The sequence below is a fragment of the Gekko japonicus genome, unplaced genomic scaffold (genome assembly GCF_001447785.1).
Source record: "Gekko japonicus isolate JY-2015 unplaced genomic scaffold, Gekko_japonicus_V1.1 scaffold3393, whole genome shotgun sequence".
In the NCBI taxonomy this organism is placed as follows: Eukaryota; Metazoa; Chordata; class Lepidosauria; order Squamata; family Gekkonidae; genus Gekko; species Gekko japonicus.
This window is the reverse complement of record NW_015173783.1, coordinates 73603-93113: the sequence shown is the minus strand read 5'-3', so window position 1 is coordinate 93113 and position 19511 is coordinate 73603. Positions and strand designations below refer to the sequence as shown.

At 46.2% G+C, this 19511-nt stretch overlaps 2 protein-coding genes across 2 annotated transcripts in view; one reads left to right on the top strand and one right to left on the bottom strand.

The window, feature by feature from the left end:
- Positions 1–6631: 6631 nt before the first annotated feature.
- Positions 6632–7579, bottom strand: LOC107120775 (olfactory receptor 13G1-like). Its single transcript, XM_015423541.1, has one exon. It carries the CDS (start codon positions 7577–7579, stop codon positions 6632–6634), a length of 948 nt encoding a protein of 315 aa, XP_015279027.1.
- Positions 7580–15627: 8048 nt separating this feature from the next.
- Positions 15628–19511, top strand: part of LOC107120773 (vomeronasal type-2 receptor 116-like) — a 9372-nt gene continuing 5488 nt past the window's right edge. Inside the window, exons 1-4 of the mRNA XM_015423540.1 lie at positions 15628–15875; positions 16429–16720; positions 17599–17761; positions 18215–18441. Of these exons, the coding sequence (XP_015279026.1) occupies positions 15628–15875; positions 16429–16720; positions 17599–17761; positions 18215–18441 (930 nt within the window). The remainder of the gene's footprint in view (positions 15876–16428; positions 16721–17598; positions 17762–18214; positions 18442–19511) is intronic.

Here is a 19511-nt window from a genome sequence, read left to right as displayed (position 1 = left end):
CCTCCTCCTCCTCCTCTTCTTCTTCTTCTTCTTCTTCTTCTTCTTCTTCTTCTTCTTCTTCTTCTTCTTCTTCGAGTTGCTGGCCAGTAGGTGGGGAAACAGACCAACTGACGTGGCTGCTCATCCCTGGGACAGCAGCACTGGAGGACAGAAGGAGTAACTGCTGCCACCCCTCTGCCGAGGCCACCAAAGTGAGCCTCTCCAGTCCATTTCAGGCCAGCAGGTGGGGGAGGAGTGGTCGCTGCAGCAGCTCATATCCAAGGTGCTCCAAGTGTGTGTGTGGGGAGAAGTGGGGGCCCCCAGCATCCCCTATCTGCAAAGCCAGTTCTGCCACTCTTCTGAGACTATGGAAGGTGGGACAGGAGGTGCCACCCTCCCACTGTGGAGCCAGGTGGGTGAGTAGGTGGCCCATGGAGGAGAGGGTGGCAGTGGTGGTCCTTGTGGCAGGCAAGAGGGTGGCCCAATAAGTTTCTTGCCTGATGGCCAAGTGTGGGGAAGGAAGGATGGATTGGTGGGAAGAAGAAAGAGAGAGAGAGAGAGAGAGAGAACATGGGGGAGGAAGAGGAGGAGGAGAGATAGAGGTGGTAACAGGACGGGTGTTGGATCCCCAAGCATCGAGAATAAATCCACGTTTTCAAGAAAAGCAAAATTTATTTCAAAGCGTTGAAGACATACTCAAACACGTTCTTTGTTAGAACTGGGGATACACAGGTAGGGCAAGCATAATAAAGGAAATTCAAACAGATACATGTCCAATGAATAACATTCCCGCTGGCGGGCTAAGGAAACGGTTGCGCGCCCAGTCCATGGGAACCAGGCAGAATAGCAGACCAAACACAGGTGCAGTTCTCATGAGATAAGCAATAGGCAAGCATTACAGCATCTTCTCCCCCACACAACCACCAGTAGTTATCTTATGCATTCCAGCACAGAAGCAGGATGGTAGAAACAAGCCGGGTGCAACAGGGTAAGGATATGTACACAGAGGTCACAGAAAACAGAATGGCAGCTTGCTGACATACTGCCCCCCTTAAAATACATCTAAAACACACCTCCCGGGTCGGGCGGGAGATCTCCCGGGCTGGGCGGGAGACCTCCCGGTTTGTCCGGGAACCTCTTGTGGAAACTACGGATCAGGTAAGGGGCCCGAATATCCTTGCCACGGGAGAGGAGCACGAATGCCCGTTACCTACGGTGGATCACGATCCTTGGCCGGCAGTATGGGGTGTCCCCCTCGAGGAAGCCGAACTGCAAGGTTTTGCATGTTGGTTCTGCGATGGGTCCAGCTTCCATTTAAATGGCCGCCCCCGTACGGGATTTGGTGCCGTGAGAGTGCAGGACGGCTACCAGCTGCAAGCCCCCGTCCGTCCCCATTCCAGCCAAGCGGCTGAGGTGGCTGCGCTGCGGGCCGTGCTGGCTCTTGAGCCCCTAGATCGCCCACTTGCTATCTACACCGATTCTGATTGGACTGCCAAAGCAGCAACTATTTGGCTCCAACACTGGGAAATACGTCAATGGAAGAATGCGGAGGGAAAGCCAGTAGCACACTCTGCCCTCTGGAAAGAGGTGGCTCGCATCCTCCATGACAGGACTGCCCCCACCCAGATCACTCATGTGAAGGGGCACCAGAAGGCTGGTTCAGCGACAGCCTACTGGAATGATTTCGCTGATCGATTGGCTAAAGAAGCCGCCCTGGGAGACCAGGAACCCACATCCCCTACACCTGATCTCGACAAGGACACCCCCTCCCCTCCAGACCCTGCCCCGAACTTGCCCATCTTTGCTGTGATCACCCGCAGCAAGCGAGCGACGGAAGACACCCGTGCACCCCTCCCTCCTGTCCTAATGGATTTGGGAGCGCTGCAGAAGGATGATTCTGACGTGCTGGACTTGCTCTCTAAGGGCAAGGATTCCACTGGGAAGTTTAAAATCGAGGAACTGGAAGGTGTGGTTTGGGCGATCGACTCCTCACATAACCGCCATTGGGTTGTACCCGTTTCGGTTCGGGGAGACCTGATCCAATATGTCCACGAGCAGGGACACAGAGGGAAAGATCTGACGAACGGGGGAGGAAGCAAGATGGCTAAAATGGGATGCCTCCAAGTCCTGCCACAAGTTCCTTCCATGTCTTTGCTTGTTGGTCTCAAATTTTGAAATCCAGCTTTATTACAGTGGGGTTTTTTGTACATAACATAATCCATCACTGCATTGTTCTCCCATCCTATTTTGTCTGTATCACACTGTGTTCTCGTACATCTCCCTCTAATTTTGTTTGTCGTATGTACAGGTACTGTTCTTACTGGGTTGATGTCAGTTGTCGTCTGCCTGGAGGCTGGGAGAGAAAGGCAGACTGTACAGGACACACACAACTAAATAAATAGTTCACCATGACCACTGTAGGGCAGCTCCACCATGACGGCCATGTGGCACCACCCCATTTACAGCCATATGGTGAATGCTTAGCTGCAATGGAGCAGCATCAGGGGAAGGCTATCACTTTTGTGTCTAGCTTGTGGACTTCCTGGGGTATCGGGTTGGCCACTGCCAGAAACTGGGTGATGACTTTCAGACCATTGGTCTGATCCAACAGGGCTCTTCTTATCATCTCTAGCCTGATGTAATGAGATGTCTGCAGCTATCATGGCACTCCGACCATCCCCCTCTTCCCTTTCATTATGATTAAGAGACACAGATAATATCCCATTTCCCCCGTCCTCTAATACTGAAAATGGATGACATGATTGATGTGAAATCTGGCAGTGTTTCACCAGGTATTCTGTGCTGAAAAAACGAACGCTCACCAGAACTCCGGCCTTTTGCCAGTGTGTGAAATTCTGAGAAGAGTCTGAAGAAAGTCATAACTTTGCATTTAGCAAGAGTGATCACTTGGTGGCAGTAAAGGATAAGAAACAAGAGCCAAATCCTACAGCAGCAACTTGCAGGCGATCAAGGAAATATGCCGAACGCCTTCTCCACCACTACCTAACCTTGTGGGCCTGGCAGTTCATTCATCTTCTTAACGAGGGGATGAATTTCAGTACGGTTGGGATTCAGTCTGGAAGCATGACCGAAGGAGGTGATGAATTGCATTACCATATGACATTGTTTCACAGCAAGCCACAAGGCATAAACTACCCGGGAGTGGGATGCTCTGTATAAGGCACAATATTTATTTTTATTTTATTTGGCAAAATATACACCCCACCTTTCTGCCTTCACAAGGGCCTCTGAGGCAACCAACAAATTATAACATACATAGTAAAATCACATAAATCATAAAATCGCAGGCTTAAACTAGCGGTTCTATTCCTTTGAATGGAAGAAGATTGGGCTGCAGTGAACGTCTAAGAAGATATCAAGAATTTAGAGAGTTTTAGTATAGATATAAAGGTGGAAGGACTTTGCAAATTGCCTTTATGAAGCGAGCTGGAGGAGATGCTCGGGAAACTTTCTCATAACAAGTAACAATCTAACATATAAGCTTAGAAAGACAGGTTCTCACAAAGTATATTGTTTATTAACAGCCTTTTCTTTTACTAACAGTATTTTAACAGGGAATGATCTCCTAACCTTGGGTTTTTAGCTTAGTGTGGGTTATCTTTTCTTTCTCCCTTAATTGTAGTCCCCCCATCCCCAAATTTTTCTTGGTAGTTTATGTAGTATTATAAAAAATAAATAAAAAATCCCCTCCGGGGGCTTAAAAAATAAATAAAATAAAATCGCAATACATTTGGATCCATCAGTATCATTGAAACCCTAAGCGAGCCTACTCAGAATCCTACTGAATTCTACTCGTTGGGGGTCACTCTGAGGAAAGTGTTATTTATTATTTCTATTTGTATCCTGCCCTTCCCAGAAGCATGCTCAGGGTGCCTCACAACAACCAATACGATACAATCTTAACAATATGTCAAGAGTTAATAAGTCACGGTATAAAACAATACAACAAAACAATTAAAAGACATTTAAAGCATTTAAAGTGAGGATTGCACTGTATGTTCTTGTGCAATAGCAAATCTGTGCAACAGGAACAGACATGGCTACTAGTTAGGATTCTACAAACCTGCAAATCTGGGAGGAAACCCCTCCCCAGGTTTTCAGATCAATCTCATTTTAATACCCCTCCAATTCAGGGGTAACCATAGGGTTACCAAGTACTTACCGCAGTTTGGCGGGGGACACATGATCCCCGGCCGGAACATTCCTCCTTGTAGCACACCCATGCTGCACCATGCCATCGCCAGGAAGTGACGCTGGGTGACACTCTGGCAATGGGGCTGGAAACTCGATGGTACCATCGAGTTTCCATCCCCATTGCCAGATTGTCACCCGGCGTCACTTCCTGACGACGGCATGGTGCGGTGCATCTGTTTTCCATGCAGGAATGGTCCTGGGAAGAATTATGTGTCCCCCGCCGAATCACGGTAAGTACTTGGTAAGCCTGGGTAACCACCAGGCTAACAGTTACGTCTGTGCATGTGCTGATACTGCAAAAACCAACCACTCGAGTTTAGGTTGTATTTTCAGTAGTCCAAATTGGTAAGGAGGATTGATGATAAACAGGAAATGGCCAGTGAGGGAGGAGAAGGAGCAGGCAATAGTGACCAGCTCATGAATGAGGCAAAGGCTGGAAACAGAGGAGGGGAACTGAAGGAGAGGGAGGGGGTAAGGCATGGCCGCAGGTGTGAAGGAAGGAAGGAAGGAAGGAAGGAAGGAAGGATTGTATGATTGCCTATATTTTTATATATCAGCCTATATGTTCTATGTGTATTAGACCTCTGAGGATGGCCTGTAAAGGCCGAAATGCGTTAGGTCTACTTCATTAGCCCTTGTATGTTTTTTATATATATATTTGTTTATGAGGTATGAATGGGCCCTTCTTTGTTATTTTAATTTGTGTGTAATAAATACATGTATATTTTTGTATGATTTTTAAAGTTGTCCCTCTTCTATCCTTGACTAACCTTTGTAGGTTCTGAATTCTAAGTTTTAGGTTCAGTTTTTTTTCCCTTTTCCCTTTTTGTCCTTTATAGCATTATACCATGCTGAGTTCCTTCCCAAGGGCCCACCCACAGATTTCTAGGAGTCTCCCAACCCAGAATTAGCAACCCTGCCCCCAACTCTTGGATTTTATTTATTTGAAAAATGTATACCCTACACTGTCAGCAAAGGTTACGAAGGCATTTTTTGATTCTGTATGCTGTCTGATGGGTCTTTGACCGTAATAAACTAATTGATTGATTGGTTACGAAGGCAGCCACCAGTTCTCAATAAAAGCCACAAAACACTATCAATCAGTAGACTGAATTTAAAAATGTATTTATTTATACTGCACCATCAATGCAAATGATGCTGTAAAGCAATGAACAGATCATAAGAAGAATATAAAACAGTGGGGGGAAACAACAGAGGGAGAACTGACCTCAACAGTGTGCACGGGGACATGGATCAGGCTATGCTCTTGGTGTAACAACAGAAGAGCTTTGAGAGTATGAATGTGTTCCTACTTTCATGTGTGAAATGTGGGAAGGCATGAGATGCTACAGCAACCTGGCATGTGCCCCCACATGATATGACTTATGTAGAATCTCCCTCTTTTTTGGCAGAGGCTGGGCTTTTACCTGGTACTATAGTCCAGGTTTGATTCCCCATTCCTCCACATTCAGCTGCTGGTGTGACCTTGGGTCAGTTACAAGTTCTTTCAGAGCTGTTCTCTCACGAGTCGTTCTCAAGAGAGCTCGCTCAGCCCCATCTCCCTCACAAGGTGTCTGTTGTGGGGAGGGGAAGGGGAAGGGAAAGGAGATTGTAAGCCACTCTGAGACTCCTTCAGGTTATAAATCCAATCTCCTACTCCTCCTTCTTCCCAGTTTCACTGTTTCTTGTTTCCTCATCAGGGAACAGGATAATCTGAATATATGAGATCTACACTGCAAATGTAAACCCATTTCAATATGGATCGCTTCCTGCCTGCCAAAAGAATGCTGTGAGTTGTAGTTCTGTGAGAAAACTGATAAATCTAAATTAGAGTGATCAGTCCCCACACGATGCTACAGTTCCTAGGGTCCTTTGTGGGAGGTCTTAGCATTCAGACCCTTGTGGAGGTGCCTTCCTCTCTACCCGGGTGCCAGCTCATTCTGCAATCCTTGGATAACTGTACTGGAATGAGTGATGGAAACTAGTTCCCATTCCATCACTGTGCGGTCACACACAGCTATTAATTAATTAATTACATTTAAATTTAACCTTTCTTCCAAGGAGCTCAGGGAGTGTGGGCATACATAGTTTTACCCACCCCCTTTCGTCTGGTGAGATAGGTTAGACAAGCAAAAGGTGACCGGCCAAAGTTCACTCAGTGGTGTAATGGAGACAGGGTGCAAATGAGGGAACATTTTTGAGGACAGAACCTGGGAAAGGTGTAGTTTGGGGAGGATCTGACATCCCTTCTGGGTGACAGTCTAGGAATTTTCTCTTAAGACCACACAGAAAGAGGGAGATTCCTAGCGTGTCACTAGTTTCTGGCCATTTTTTCCTCCTCTTCCAATTTCTGAAGGGTGGGGCATTGTGGGCAGCCCCAGTCTAAACACAACTTTCTAAAGGGATTGCCCAAAGTAAACCCAACATTCTATAGCCATTACGGTAATGTGGGCCTCAACAGGAACCCATCTGTGACCTTTCTGAGACCCTGTTTAACATCTTTGTTTCTTAGGGAATATATAAGAGGGTTGAGCACAGGCGTTACCACCGAATAAAGGATCGCTACCAACTTGTCGTCTTCTAATGTATAGGATGAGGCAGGCCTGATGTACGTGTAGATGATGGTGGAGAAGTAAAAGCTGACCACCAGAAGGTGGGAAGAACAAGTGGAGAAGGCCTTTTTCTTTCCCTCGGTGGATCGGATTCTAAAGATGGCTGCCAGAATGAACATGTAGGATATCAGCGTCAGCACACAGCTGCCCATGGTTAAAACCACAGCAGCAGCGTAAGCCATGGTTTCATTGATACTGATGTCCGAACACGACAGTGCCAACAATGGAGGCAGATTACAAAAGAAGTGGTTGATTATATTGGAGTCACAGAAGGAAAGCCGGAGCACCAGGCCCACGTGAACTGCAGAATCAACCATCCCGGTCACCCACACTCCAGTCACTACCACAAGGCAAAGTTCTTTCCTCATGATGACCGGATATTGTAAAGGGTGGCAGATGGCCGAGTAGCGATCGAAGGCCATAAAGGAGAGGAGCATGTTCTCTGTGCCCAAAGCCCACAAGAAAAGGTAGACTTGTGCGATGCAGCCAGAAAAGGAAATGGTCTTCCTGTGGGCCAGAGTGATCTGGAGCGTCTTAGGAATTGTAACCGAGATGCACAACACGTTTGCTACAGACAAATTGATGAGCAGGAAATACATTGGGGTGTGGAGCTTGCTGCAAGTGCATATGGTGAGGATGAAGAGGAAGTTGCCCGCTAAAGCTGCTGTATAGAGGAAGGAGAATACCCAAAAGATGGTCATCTGATGTTCAGGGGAACTGGATAAGCCCACTAGGATGAAGTCTTGAATGGCTGACCGGTTCTTCATTTCCATGTGTCGGACAGCACTGATCTACCTAGACAAATTAAACATATCATCTACATATATTTTGGGGGGCAGATCTCCACATCAAATGCATGGAGATGATTTCGTAGAGGAGAATTCACTCATTGGCTATTAACCATGATATGAATTCCCTATTTTCAAAGACAATATCTCTGAGTACCAAATGCTATTGTCAGTTGACTGTGGAGGACTCCCCCCCCCCTTTCATGCCCTCCTCAGAAGCTTTCTAGTGGCAAAGGCTGGCTGCTCTTGGAAACTGGATACTACGTACCAGGCAGAACTTTGAACCGATCCAGCAGTTGTATTCTGAAGTATGCTGGAATCAGCAGTAGAATCCAGTCACAGATAAGTACAGGGCTAGCAGCTATCAGAAGGAAAGGAAAAGGTGTTGACAAAGACAAAAATGATGCAATCTCATAATGGTATGTGTCTCATACAAGATCTCGGTGGCCCAGGCTAACCCCGTCTCATCAGATCTCAGAAACTAAGCAGGATTGGTCCTAGTTAGTACTTGGATGGGAGACCACCAAGGAAGGTCAGGGTTGTTACACAGAGGCAGACTATGACAAACCAGCCCTGTTCATTTCTGCCTTGGAAACCCTACAGGGTCACCATAAGTTGGCCGTGACTTGATTACACTTTTCACCACCTATTACACAAGACTATAAACTATATATTACACAAGACTAGAGACTCTCGTCTCTAGTTCCAGCTCCTGCCCACCTAGCAGTTCAAAAGCAAGAAATTGCAAGTAGATAAATAGGTACCACTTCGGTGGGAAAGTAACAGCGTTCCGTGCGCCTTGGTGTTTAGTCATGCCGGCCACATGACCACGGAAACGTCTTCGGACAGTGCTGGTTCTTCGGCTCGGAAACGGAGATGAGCACCGCAACCCTAGAGTCAGATTCGACTGGCTTTCGAGCAAGAGAACCTTTACCTTTACCATATAAATTCTAAGGGCTTGAGCATTCCAAGCATATCTTGGGCTGCAATCACACACACTAAATAATCCACTTTCAATGCACTTTCCAACTGGATTTTGCCAGTTCACACAGGAAAATCCAGTTGGGGAGTGTATTGAAAGTGGTTTGAAAGGGATTTATTTAGTGTGTGTGATCACAGCCTTAAATTAAGAGGGGATATGAAGGGTTCCTGTATTGCAGCAAAGAAAGAGCTAGCTGTTCCCCACTGGCCAGAAACAGAATTGGGCTTCAGCATCTGTGCTCTCTAACAGATTTAGTAACACCGCTGTGACTGCTGAAATGTAAGGTGCAGTACCAGAGTGGTAATTCACAGGGCCCCGAGTGCAGTCTCTGATACCTCCAGTTAAAGTAGCTAAACAGGAAAGTCCCCAGTTTGAAAACCTTGCTGTTTGTCATGATAGACATTGTTGAAATGGATGAACCATTAGTCTGACTCCGTATACCTTTACAATAGCTTCTTACAGATTTATAGGCTAGCAATGAAACACAACAGATTTTCTAAGAAGATCAATGGCTGTTCTATGTCCATTCCCTCTTCTTTAGTGCTGAAAATACATATTGATCCAGCTTTTAAATGCTATACAAACTGAACTTCCCCTTATATTGAAGAAAAAAAGAACCCAGTACACCTGGCTTACGTTAAAAACAGCTCATTCAGATGACTTCAGGATCCAGATGTTCCATATGTCTGCAGGCACAAGGCAAAACAAAGCTGGTTGTACTGATGAGACACCGCTCCTCCACACCACATCAGGAAAGGATCATCTGTTCTGGAGGAGATCTTCAGCACCCAGAAATGGCAGACAGCTGGCCCAGATGGCCATCTTAAGTACAACATTAGGGCTGCAGGGAGAAAGGCCATGGAGGTTTGAAAAACGGGAAGTCGACTAGAGACATAAGGCTGGCAGAGTGAGAAGTAAGGATCATCCCTGAAGACTTCCTGGGAGACTTTGGGCCCAGAGGAGGTAGTGTGGACCCATGTGCCATTAAATATGTATTGCTATTTCTTTTCCGATGACTGTTCTTTGGGCTGAACGAGGATATCTGTCTATATAGCCATCTTACATCTGTTCCCCCTCCAAAAAAGAATCCTTATTACATTGATAAGAATATACACGCTACTTTGTTTTTCATATTAAGGACCTGTTTTGTTTCACTTCGTGTTTTGATCCAGATGCTTCTGGTAAGCCCATTGTAGGCAAGGAAGGCACCAACTGGGCCTTCTTCTCTCAGTGTTTGACCCCACCATCTGACATTCAGCAGAAGACTGATTGGATGTGGAGGTGCCATTTAGATACCATGGCTGATAGCTATAGATAGGTCTGCCCTCCATCAATTTCTCTAACGCTCTGAAAAAGCCATCCTAGCTAGTCATTTTTTGTTGTTGTTGTTCAGTCGCACAGTCGAGTCCGACTCTTCGCGACCCCATGGACCAGATCCCGCCAGGCCCTCCTGTCTTCCGCCGTCCTCTGAAGTTTGCTCAATTTCATGTTTGTTGCATCTATGACCCTGTCCAACCATCTCATCCTTTGCCGTCCCCGTCTTCTTTGACCTTCAATCTTTCCCAGCATCAGGGTCTTCTCCAGTGAGGGCTCCCTTCTCATTTGGTGGCCAAAGTATTTGAGCTTCAGTTTCATTATCTGGCCTTCCAGGGAACAGTCAGGGTTGATTTCTTTTAGGATTGACTGATTTGATCTTCTTGCAGTCCAAGGGACTCTCAAGAGTCTTCTCCAGCACCATAGTTCAAAAGAATCTATTCTTCGGCGCTCGGCCTTCTTTATAGTCCAACTCTCGCAGCCATACATGACTACTGGGAATTCCCAGCTAGTCATTACCCCTATCCTATAGGAGAGAAATTGGTAAGTTATCTGTGGTCTTGGGCTTTGGGCCACTCACAACGGGGCTGCTCTTATTTCTTCATCAACATGGCTTGTGGCATTAGATGAGTCCTGAATGATTGTATTTTGAGAGAGAGAGGGAAATTCTCTCTGTAGCTACTTTCTACGTGCCATATTTTTATTCACATTTGTCATCTTCCCGTCAGCCAAGTTAAGCACACTTACAGGTAGGGTTACCATCCTGCAACCCCCCGGGAGCATTTAGGGGGCAGACACACGTGTGCCAGCATCATGCCAGTGCACTGAGGTCACTTCTGTCAAAACCTGGATGTGACATCGTGACATCAGGGGGATGCTCTAGGACTTGCAGAAACTCTATGGTTAAATTCTAGAGATTCTGGCAAATCCCAGAGCATCTCCCCGATGTCATGACTTCAGTGTGCTGGCACAGGGGTGCTGAGGGCCCCTATTTACCCCTCACTTTCCTCCCGCCAGCGTTTCAGGCACCAGTGGGCAATGGCCAGATTTGCTGGGAGGTCTCCCATCATAGCCATCTGCTATTGTTTCTCCATATATAATTTCATATTGTTGCACAGTATCCTTAAAAAATGAGCATGGATTTTGCTCTGTTTTGTTGTTGTTGCTTAAAGCCTTGTAAATCCCTGCCAGAAGAAACAGTCATGGAGAAAATGTTATAATCTTCTACTTGTAGAACAGAGTTCGAGTCCAGTGGCAACTTTCAGACCAGCAAAGTTTTATTCAAGGTGTGAACTTTCACATGCCTGCACACTTCCTCAGACACACTGAAATGGAAGGTGACAGTCCATACATCTAAGGAGAGGGTGAACAGCAATATAGCATACCACATAATGAAGATGTTTTAACAGATGTGAGAACCAAGCAGGAATAACAAGCTAAGTTTATGTGGTCACCATTTGTTTGGATTCAATTGTGTGTGTGTGGGGGAGGGGAACACAGCGAGGCAAATAAATTTGTCAAAATTGGAGACTGATGTGTAATTGTATCCTTCTTAATTGTGGGATGCTAGGAGTAATGGAGCTGCGGTGGCTCAAGTGGCTAAGACGCTGAACTGCAGGCTGTGGAAGGTCAGTAGTTCAGCAGTTCGAGACCCGAGTGTGCCGCATGATGGAGTGAGCTCCCATCTCTAGTTCCAGCTCCTGCCAACCTAGCAGTTCGAAAGCAAGAAACTGCAAGTAGATAAATAGGGACCACTTCGGTGGGAAGGTAACAGCGTTCCATGCGCCTTGGTGTTTAGTCATGCCGGCCACATGACCACGGAAACGTCTTCAGACAGCGCTGGCTCTTCGGCTTTGAAATGGAGATGAGCACCGAAACCCTAGAGTCGGACTCGACTGGCTTTCGAGCAAGGGAACCTTTACCTTTACCTGGGAGTAATGAACTGAGACCCTGCCTGAGGGGTGACATGATTGAGGTTTATAAGATTATGCATGGGAAAGAGCAGGTAGAGAAAGAGGTACTTTTCTCCCTTTCTCACAATACAAGAACTTGTGGGCACTCCATGGAATTGCTGAGCGGTCGGGTTAGAACGGATAAAAGGAAGTACTTCTTCACCCAAAGAGTGATTAACACATGGAATTCACTGCCACAGGAAGTGGTGGCGGCTACAAGCATGGACGGCTTCAAAAGGGAATTAGATAAGCACAAGTGGGGGACCCGCGATACTCGCGGGAGAGGGGGAGCTCCACACCTATGAGGAAGAGGAGGAAGCAGCAGGAGGAGGTAAGTTCCCACCCATCCTGCCGGTTCCCCCGTCTCCTCCACCCCGAGTCTGGAAACAAATAAAGTGAAATCTTTAAAATGTATATTGGAAGGGTGGATTGGGTGCTAGAATAACTGGTTTGAAATCTGCCAATATTTTTATGGTTGCCTAGCAACCACCACAATGGCCACTGAGATCTCAGAGAGCATCCATTTCTTTAAGGTACAGGCACCACTTCTTGTATTTGGGGACAGATCATCCCCCCAATATATATATGTGTGTTTGTGTGTGCGTGCGCGCGCATGAGGATGTGCATGTGTTTTATTTTTCTGCAAACCTGGGACTTTTCTTAGGTTTGCAGGAAAATCTGTCTTCTTTGTCCATGGCTTCAGTCTCTGGATATAAGTATCTGCAGACGGGGCCATGTTGAGGATTAGAAATACTGATAAGTGCTACTCATTTTGATTCATTTGAATGATTCATAAGTCAATAAATAGTGAATAACAAAATACATTCTTAGGTCCATGATTTGTTAATATATGACTAACTTTAGGAAAAAACAGTTTTAGTTTTAAATCATTAAAATGGACTAGAGTGGAAAAGGGACACCTTTTTACTAATGAGATTTGTAGCCTTTTAAGGAGAAAGCTTAAACTGCTATTTCAGATCAATATTGATCAAAATGTCCATTTTCTAAACAAATGCAAAAATGTATGAGAATGGTTTTTAATTTGCAGGGAAAATAGGACTGTTCCCTTTTAAAGGGGGCGTGTTTGTCTTGGTTATCCTTCCAATAATCCCAGAACTGTTTCCTAACAGCAATTGTTGCCCTGCATTGGTATAACATCACCATAGTAAAGGTCTAAAATTTGGCACTTACACAGCAGCAAAATTAGAATTAAAAGTACGTTTTACATTCCAGGATAGACCTGAGTGATGTAAATGCCTTCTTCACATTTTACCTAAATTCTGCAAGAGGTTGTGGTAAGAATTTTCAGAAATATGGAAGGGTTTGGGTTTAAAATTGAACCAAACAGTTTATGAAATCCACATATGTATATCTGGCTCTGTTTTTGCTAACAGTCACAGCCTGGCTCACTATGATTCTTGCCAAAACCCTGTTGCTCTCAGTATAATCAACATTCCATTCCCCAGCCCCCAAGGTGTGAGCGACTTACATTAAACAACTTGTCAGGAAGGCCAGCATGAGAAGTGACAAACCCAAAATTGCCCAGGCCATAAAATGCATAACCATTTGTGCAGCTGGGCCTTCAAATCCACAATGCAAATTCATGGGAAACAGAAGTTCAAACAAACCCTGATTTTATCTCAGCGATAACACCCAAAAGGACAATCTGTTTGAATCAATGGATGTGTGAGACTCACAATTTAAGGACAATAAGCAATTGCAGCTGGACCCTAATTCAATATGCTATCTCAAGACAACAGGATTTCTCATGCCGTAGAAGATAGCTTTGAAGTAGCTATTTGTCAGCTTCAAAGAACCTGTAGCCCCAAATGATGAGAACCACAGAGAAACAAGTGTTTCCTTAAATAGAGGCCTCCCCCAGCAGAGGTCAGGCAGCAGCTATTCAAATTCAAATTCACCCAGGCACTCAATCACAGGCAAAACAATGCCCCTTCCACTTCCTCTCAATTACAGGCAATCCCAGTCAAACAGTGCCCGTTCCTCTCCCACACTCAATCAGCCAGGACTCTGCAAGAACTCTAAGTGCTTCCACACACTGCTAAACACAGTTTTCCCACAAAATATCCTTAGCTGAATTCTCTCAGCTGAAAGCAAGTAAAAGAAACCCACTCACCTCTCTCACAGCTCTCTCTCCTGCTCCTGCTCAGAGCTCAGCTGGTAGAGAAAGATGTACTTATGTTCTTATGTTCTTATGCCTCTCAAGCATGGAGGTAACTAAACACGGCTACCCACCTGAACCAGTTTTCTACGTGGTGATTGAGAAGGATGTAGCAGAGTGGTGTAGTGGACAGAGTGCCAGAGTCGGATTAGGGAGACCCAAGTTCAAACTCTTGATATGCCATGAAGCTCAGTGTTTCACCTCGGGCCAGTCACTCTCTCTTTGCCCAGCCTACCTCATAGTCATGGGAAGAGATGATCAGAGACCCAGAGCACACAGGGAGGAGGTGGAGAGGGAGGGTTATGTTTCTGCAGTGTCGTCAAGGCAGGGATGAGTCAAAGAAAGCCGAGGGTTCATGCCTGGTCAACAGGGTGGATGGTGTCGTGGTCAAGGGCTGTGGGAATGGGAAGACCAAGCATTCTGTCTTTGCTATATAGAATTTGAGGTAGTGAGATGAGACCCAAGGAGAACCATTGTGCAGGTAAGAGGCAGTGTGGTTAGGGTGTGGCTAGAGTGTCCGACTAGGCTCCAGGAGACCCAGGTTCAAATCCCCACTCTGCCAAGGAAAGGAAGCTTGCCGGGTGACCTTGGGCCACTCACACACTCTCAGCCTAACCTACCTCACAGGCTTGTTGTGAGGATCAGATGGAGGAGAGGAGACTGCTGCAATCCACTTGGGGTCTACATTTGGAGAGAAAGGCAGGCTACAGGCACAGTCAGAAGCTTAGCACCATCTACCTAGGTCAACTGCTGTATTTTATTGTACTTGAATTGTGATCCCCCCCCCCATGAATGTTTTCGTCACTGTACACTGCCCTGAGCCCTGTCTTTACAGGGGAGGGCGGTCTAGAAATTTAATTTAATAAATAGATAAAGTAAATGAAAATAAATAATCTGAACAGTGGGATGGAATGAAGGGAGACAAATTTCAAGGAAAAGAACAAGAGGTGGATGTCATCAGCTGCCAATGTTCCCTCTAAGCTGAGTTAGTGCGAGCTAGCTCACAGTTTTTTAGCCTCCGGCTCACACATTTTTGTCTTAGCTCGGGAAGGAGGGCTCCAGAGCAAGCTAATTTATGCAGCAGGCAAATTGCTTGCTCACAGCTTTAATGCCAGTAGCTCACAAAGTAGAAATTTTGCTCACAAGACTCCACAGCTTAGAGGGAACATTGATCAGCTCCCAAGAGAGTTAATGGAACCCCATTGCTGTGACGGAGGGCAGACACTGGACATGTTGGGAGCACATAAACAGATTTTGTCTGGTTGTGTGGGAACATTACAAATTGCTGTATAATTATCACAATCACTATGATTAAACTCTGTTTCTCAGGGAAGTCATGCCGGTAGCTCGCGGCCCCAAACAAAGTCACAGTCAGCTCAACAGCTGTGCTATGCTACCCACAGTCTGTACCAACATGTGTCCCTGAGACATGGGAGGTTCGCAGAAGGGAGGAAGAGCTCTGTCTAATACACCTTTGATTCTACAACTCTTAGTGAAAAAGCACCGGGCAGAGTCTTGGTGTCAAGAAAATCTGAACAGTCCCCTGATGGCTCGTTGAGACAGACAGATGCTGTGCGTAGCCACGCTGTCAAGTGTATACAGGGCGATGCAAGTGTTCAGCAAGGACTGGGGCCCAAAACTGCAACCATTCAAACTGATATTTCTCCTCCTCCTCCTCCTGCTGCTGCTCCATCCAACTTGCAGCAAGAGTTCAAGCTCCGTGGGCAAGGAAGTTCAATATCCCATCAACACCCACAAAGAGGAGATCATCATTGGGGGTTTAGTATCCACTTTAATGGGCAACATATCTTTGCTCCAGTTTTCATACCCCCCTCAGTTGATGACAGAAATATGGTAAGTTGCTCCTTGCTGTGGTCTCCCTTTTCTCTCTCCCCACTTTTTGCCTCTTCATTTTGCAGGAAATACATTGTAGGTGTTATTTTGCCGTCAGCAACCCGCTCTGCTCCGCTGCAGGAGCGGAGTTAAAAGCCACCGGGGAAAATCTGGTAGGAAACGGGCTGCGACAGGCCACAGATGGACTTTCCCATGTCTGATAGCTCCAGCACACTCTCATGGCATCGGGATGGTCTGATCCGTGCCGTTGTTTCTTCCTTCCTTTGCGCATCTGCGCAAATGCCATAGGAAGCCCTCAGTGTGGAGGTGTGATTCATCGATCCCTCGTTTAAGTGCATGGGGAAAACACGGCACAAAAAAACCCCGACTCACCTGCAGTTGTGTCTGATCATGCACTGACGGATTGCGCCCGCAGCTTCCAAGAGAGGTGTGATCGTGAAACTGTGGGTCAAATTCCTCCAGAGGAAATAGCCTCACTCCCCCCCCCATTTTTTTTCTGACCATGACCATACATGCGTTTACATTTAAGGTGACATGCAAAATCTTGTTGCAGGCTACTCCCTAAAAATTACCAGCATGTCTTTGCCTTCGATTTTGCCATCGGTGAGATCAACAAGAACATCAAGTTGTTACCCAACATCACGCTGCGACCAAAGATTGAGGACAATGCTTTTAGTTCCATCTGGACCTACATGTCTACTCTTAATCTGCTCTTTGAATGGGAAGGAAACCTTCCCAATTACTCCTGCGGCAGGGGAAAGACGCTAATGGCCATCATTGGGGGGCTCATGTCCCAAAGCTCCATCCAGATGGCTCACATCTTAACTCTCTACCACATTCCTCAGGTATATGTCTTCAAATATATGTTTAACTCTAGCACTAGGAAACCGAGAAAGGAAGCTCCCCATCTGGGACTATACCTGTATCCTCACCAACATTTGTAAACGGCTCCACTCAGTTGGCGACCAAGAAAGGAGGAGCAGTTCTCCAATACAGACAGTACAAAAAAGATGAAAAGTGGGGCCAAAGGAATGACATAAGCATGTACTGCCGGTGACTAACAATAAAAAAAATAACAAATTGACCTAGGTGAATGGTACAACTGACAAAAATCATTAAAATGTGAACATGACAAGAGTCCAGATTTTGTGTTTCTGATTATGAATTTCTTTCAGTCCCTGACCGATCTAGCCCGATCTCATCAGATCTCAGAAGCTAAGCAGGGTCAGCCCTAGCTAGTATTTGGATGGGACCCAGGAATACCAGGGTCATGATGCAGTGACAGGCAGTGGCAGGCAGTGGCAAGCCACCTCTGAATGTTTCTTGCTGTGAAAACCCTATGGGGTTGCCATAAGTCAGCTGTGACTAGATGGTGAAGCACAAAATTTCTTTCAGACTCTGCTCCGAGTGGCTTCCCAATATGGTGTCACTCTTTGCTGAAAATGAATAACCTGGGAGGCAGCTGAATCCTAATTCAAGTGCAAGATCTTAATTAGATCTATAGTTGTGGCAAACATGAATCCAGTGAAAGCAGCATGCAGTCTGGACGCTGCCATAAAATCCGACCATCAATCAAAGTGAAAGTGGCATGCAACGCAGAGGGGAATTTCTTTTCCAGTGTGGGTTTGGGAAAACAGCAGCACAAATGCTAGATGCAGATTGGGCCTCTGTTCAAAAGTGAGGGCATATCTTTTATAATCTTAATTGTTGTTTTTTTAATTAGCTCAGTTATGGCAGCTCAGAATTAGCACTGAGCGATAAAGCACGGTTCCCTTCTTTCTATCGGATGGTTCCAAACGAAACTCCGCAGTATGTCGGGATCGTTGAGCTGCTGAAGTATTTTGGATGGACGTGGATAGGGATTTTCATTTCATGTGACGATAGCGGTGAAACCTTTCTGCAGACCCTGAAGCCAAGGCTCCTCGAGAGCAATATCTGCATTGCTTTTGCACATGCAGTTCCATACATGACACGTGGTGTGGACGAGACAGCTGTTGTAAAGCTGGCTTCTCACATCCAATCAAGCAGAATCAATGTCATCGTTGTCAATGGAGATATTATATCTCTGGCTGTTTTAAAAATGTATCTACAAAGTTTTGAATTTTTGGGTGTGCGTCCGATAGAAAGGCTTTGGATCGTAACTGCTCAGTGGGATTTCATGAATAAATTAGGTTTCAAAAAGCCCGAAGTAAAAACCTTTAATGGCACCTTGTCTTTTGCACTCCACACAAATCTGGTGCCCGGGTTTGAGGAATATCTTGAGGGCATAAATCCCTTCCAGTCCAAACTTCCTTATATCCAGGAGTTCTGGACCTGCACATTTCTGTGTTCGCTCCCAGCCTATGATCAGTATCTGCCAATGAAAAATAACTGCACAACAGAGGAGAAGCTGAGGGGCCTCCCTCAAACTATGTTTGAAATGAGAATGTCGGGGGAGAGCTACGGCATCTACAATGCAGTCTTTGCTGTAGCCCACGCTCTCCATGCCCTGTATTCATCAAGAGCCAAGTGGAAAGTAATGGGTGATGGAGACAGGTGGGATCTTCTGCAAGTTGAGCCAGGGCAGGTAAGTCTCTGCTGTCATGAACATCTTAGGGTGTTTGCTCTGAGCTATAGGCTGCATTCAGGAACATAAGAATATCATAAAGCCCCTTTTCAGCATCTTGTTTTGTGCTGTGGCTATCGAATGACTGTGAGAAGCCCATGTGCAGGTAGGGAGGCAGAAGCCTTCCCTACTCCTGCCTGACTAGCAGCAACTGGTTTTCCATGGCAGAGTGCCTCTTTACCTGGAGGTTCCATTCATCAACATCAGTAATAGCCATTAATACGTCCTTTCTACATGCAATTGTCTGGTCCTTTTCAGAGGCAGTGGCCAGGACTTTCTCTTCTATAAATTAATCACACAGGATGCAAAGAAGGACTGAGAGAGCTCTTTCGAGGACTGTTCCTGAGAGAACAGCTCTGAGAGAACTGTGACTGATCCAAGGTCACCCAGCTGGCTGCATGTGGAGGAGTAGGGAATCAACCCTGGTTCTCCAGACCCCTCTGAGACTCCTTTGGGTAGTGAACGGTGGGGTATAAACCCAATCTCCTCCTCCTCCTACTTCTTCTTCCAGTCCAACACTCTGTGTCACAGAGTGGCCAAAACCCAGGTGCCATCAGGCGGTCCTCTAGCAGGGCCAGAACTCCAGAAGCCCTCCTACTGTTGCCTCCCAAGCACCATTCAGAGGTGGTTTGCTATTGCCTGCCTCTGTGTAGTGACCCTGGTATTCCTTCTTGGTCTCCCATCCAAACACTGACCAGGGCTGACCCTGCTTAGCTTCTGAGATCTGGCAAGACTAGGCTAGCCTGGGCCAGCCAGGCCAGGTCATAACTGTGTTTATGTTCACACTATTAAGATTCAAAAGAGGCAGGACTCCTGAGCTGCTACCCCAAGGCTTTGGATTCAAGTCCTGAGCAGGGAATTTTCATGGAAACATCTAGACAGGGGTCATTTCATAGGAAAAGAGGTTCAGGAGCTCATTAGCATAACTCTTTGGCATAACTTATTTGCATATGCCACACCCCCTGACATCACCGGAAGTGTGTCAGAAGGCAACACCCACCGCTCAGGCTCCACTGGACTGTTTTGGATTG

What these genes read in the sequence shown, in the direction of transcription:
- LOC107120775 (XM_015423541.1), bottom strand. Translation starts at nt 7,579, where the DNA reads ATGGAAATGAAGAACCGGTCAGCCATTCAAGACTTCATCCTAGTGGGC.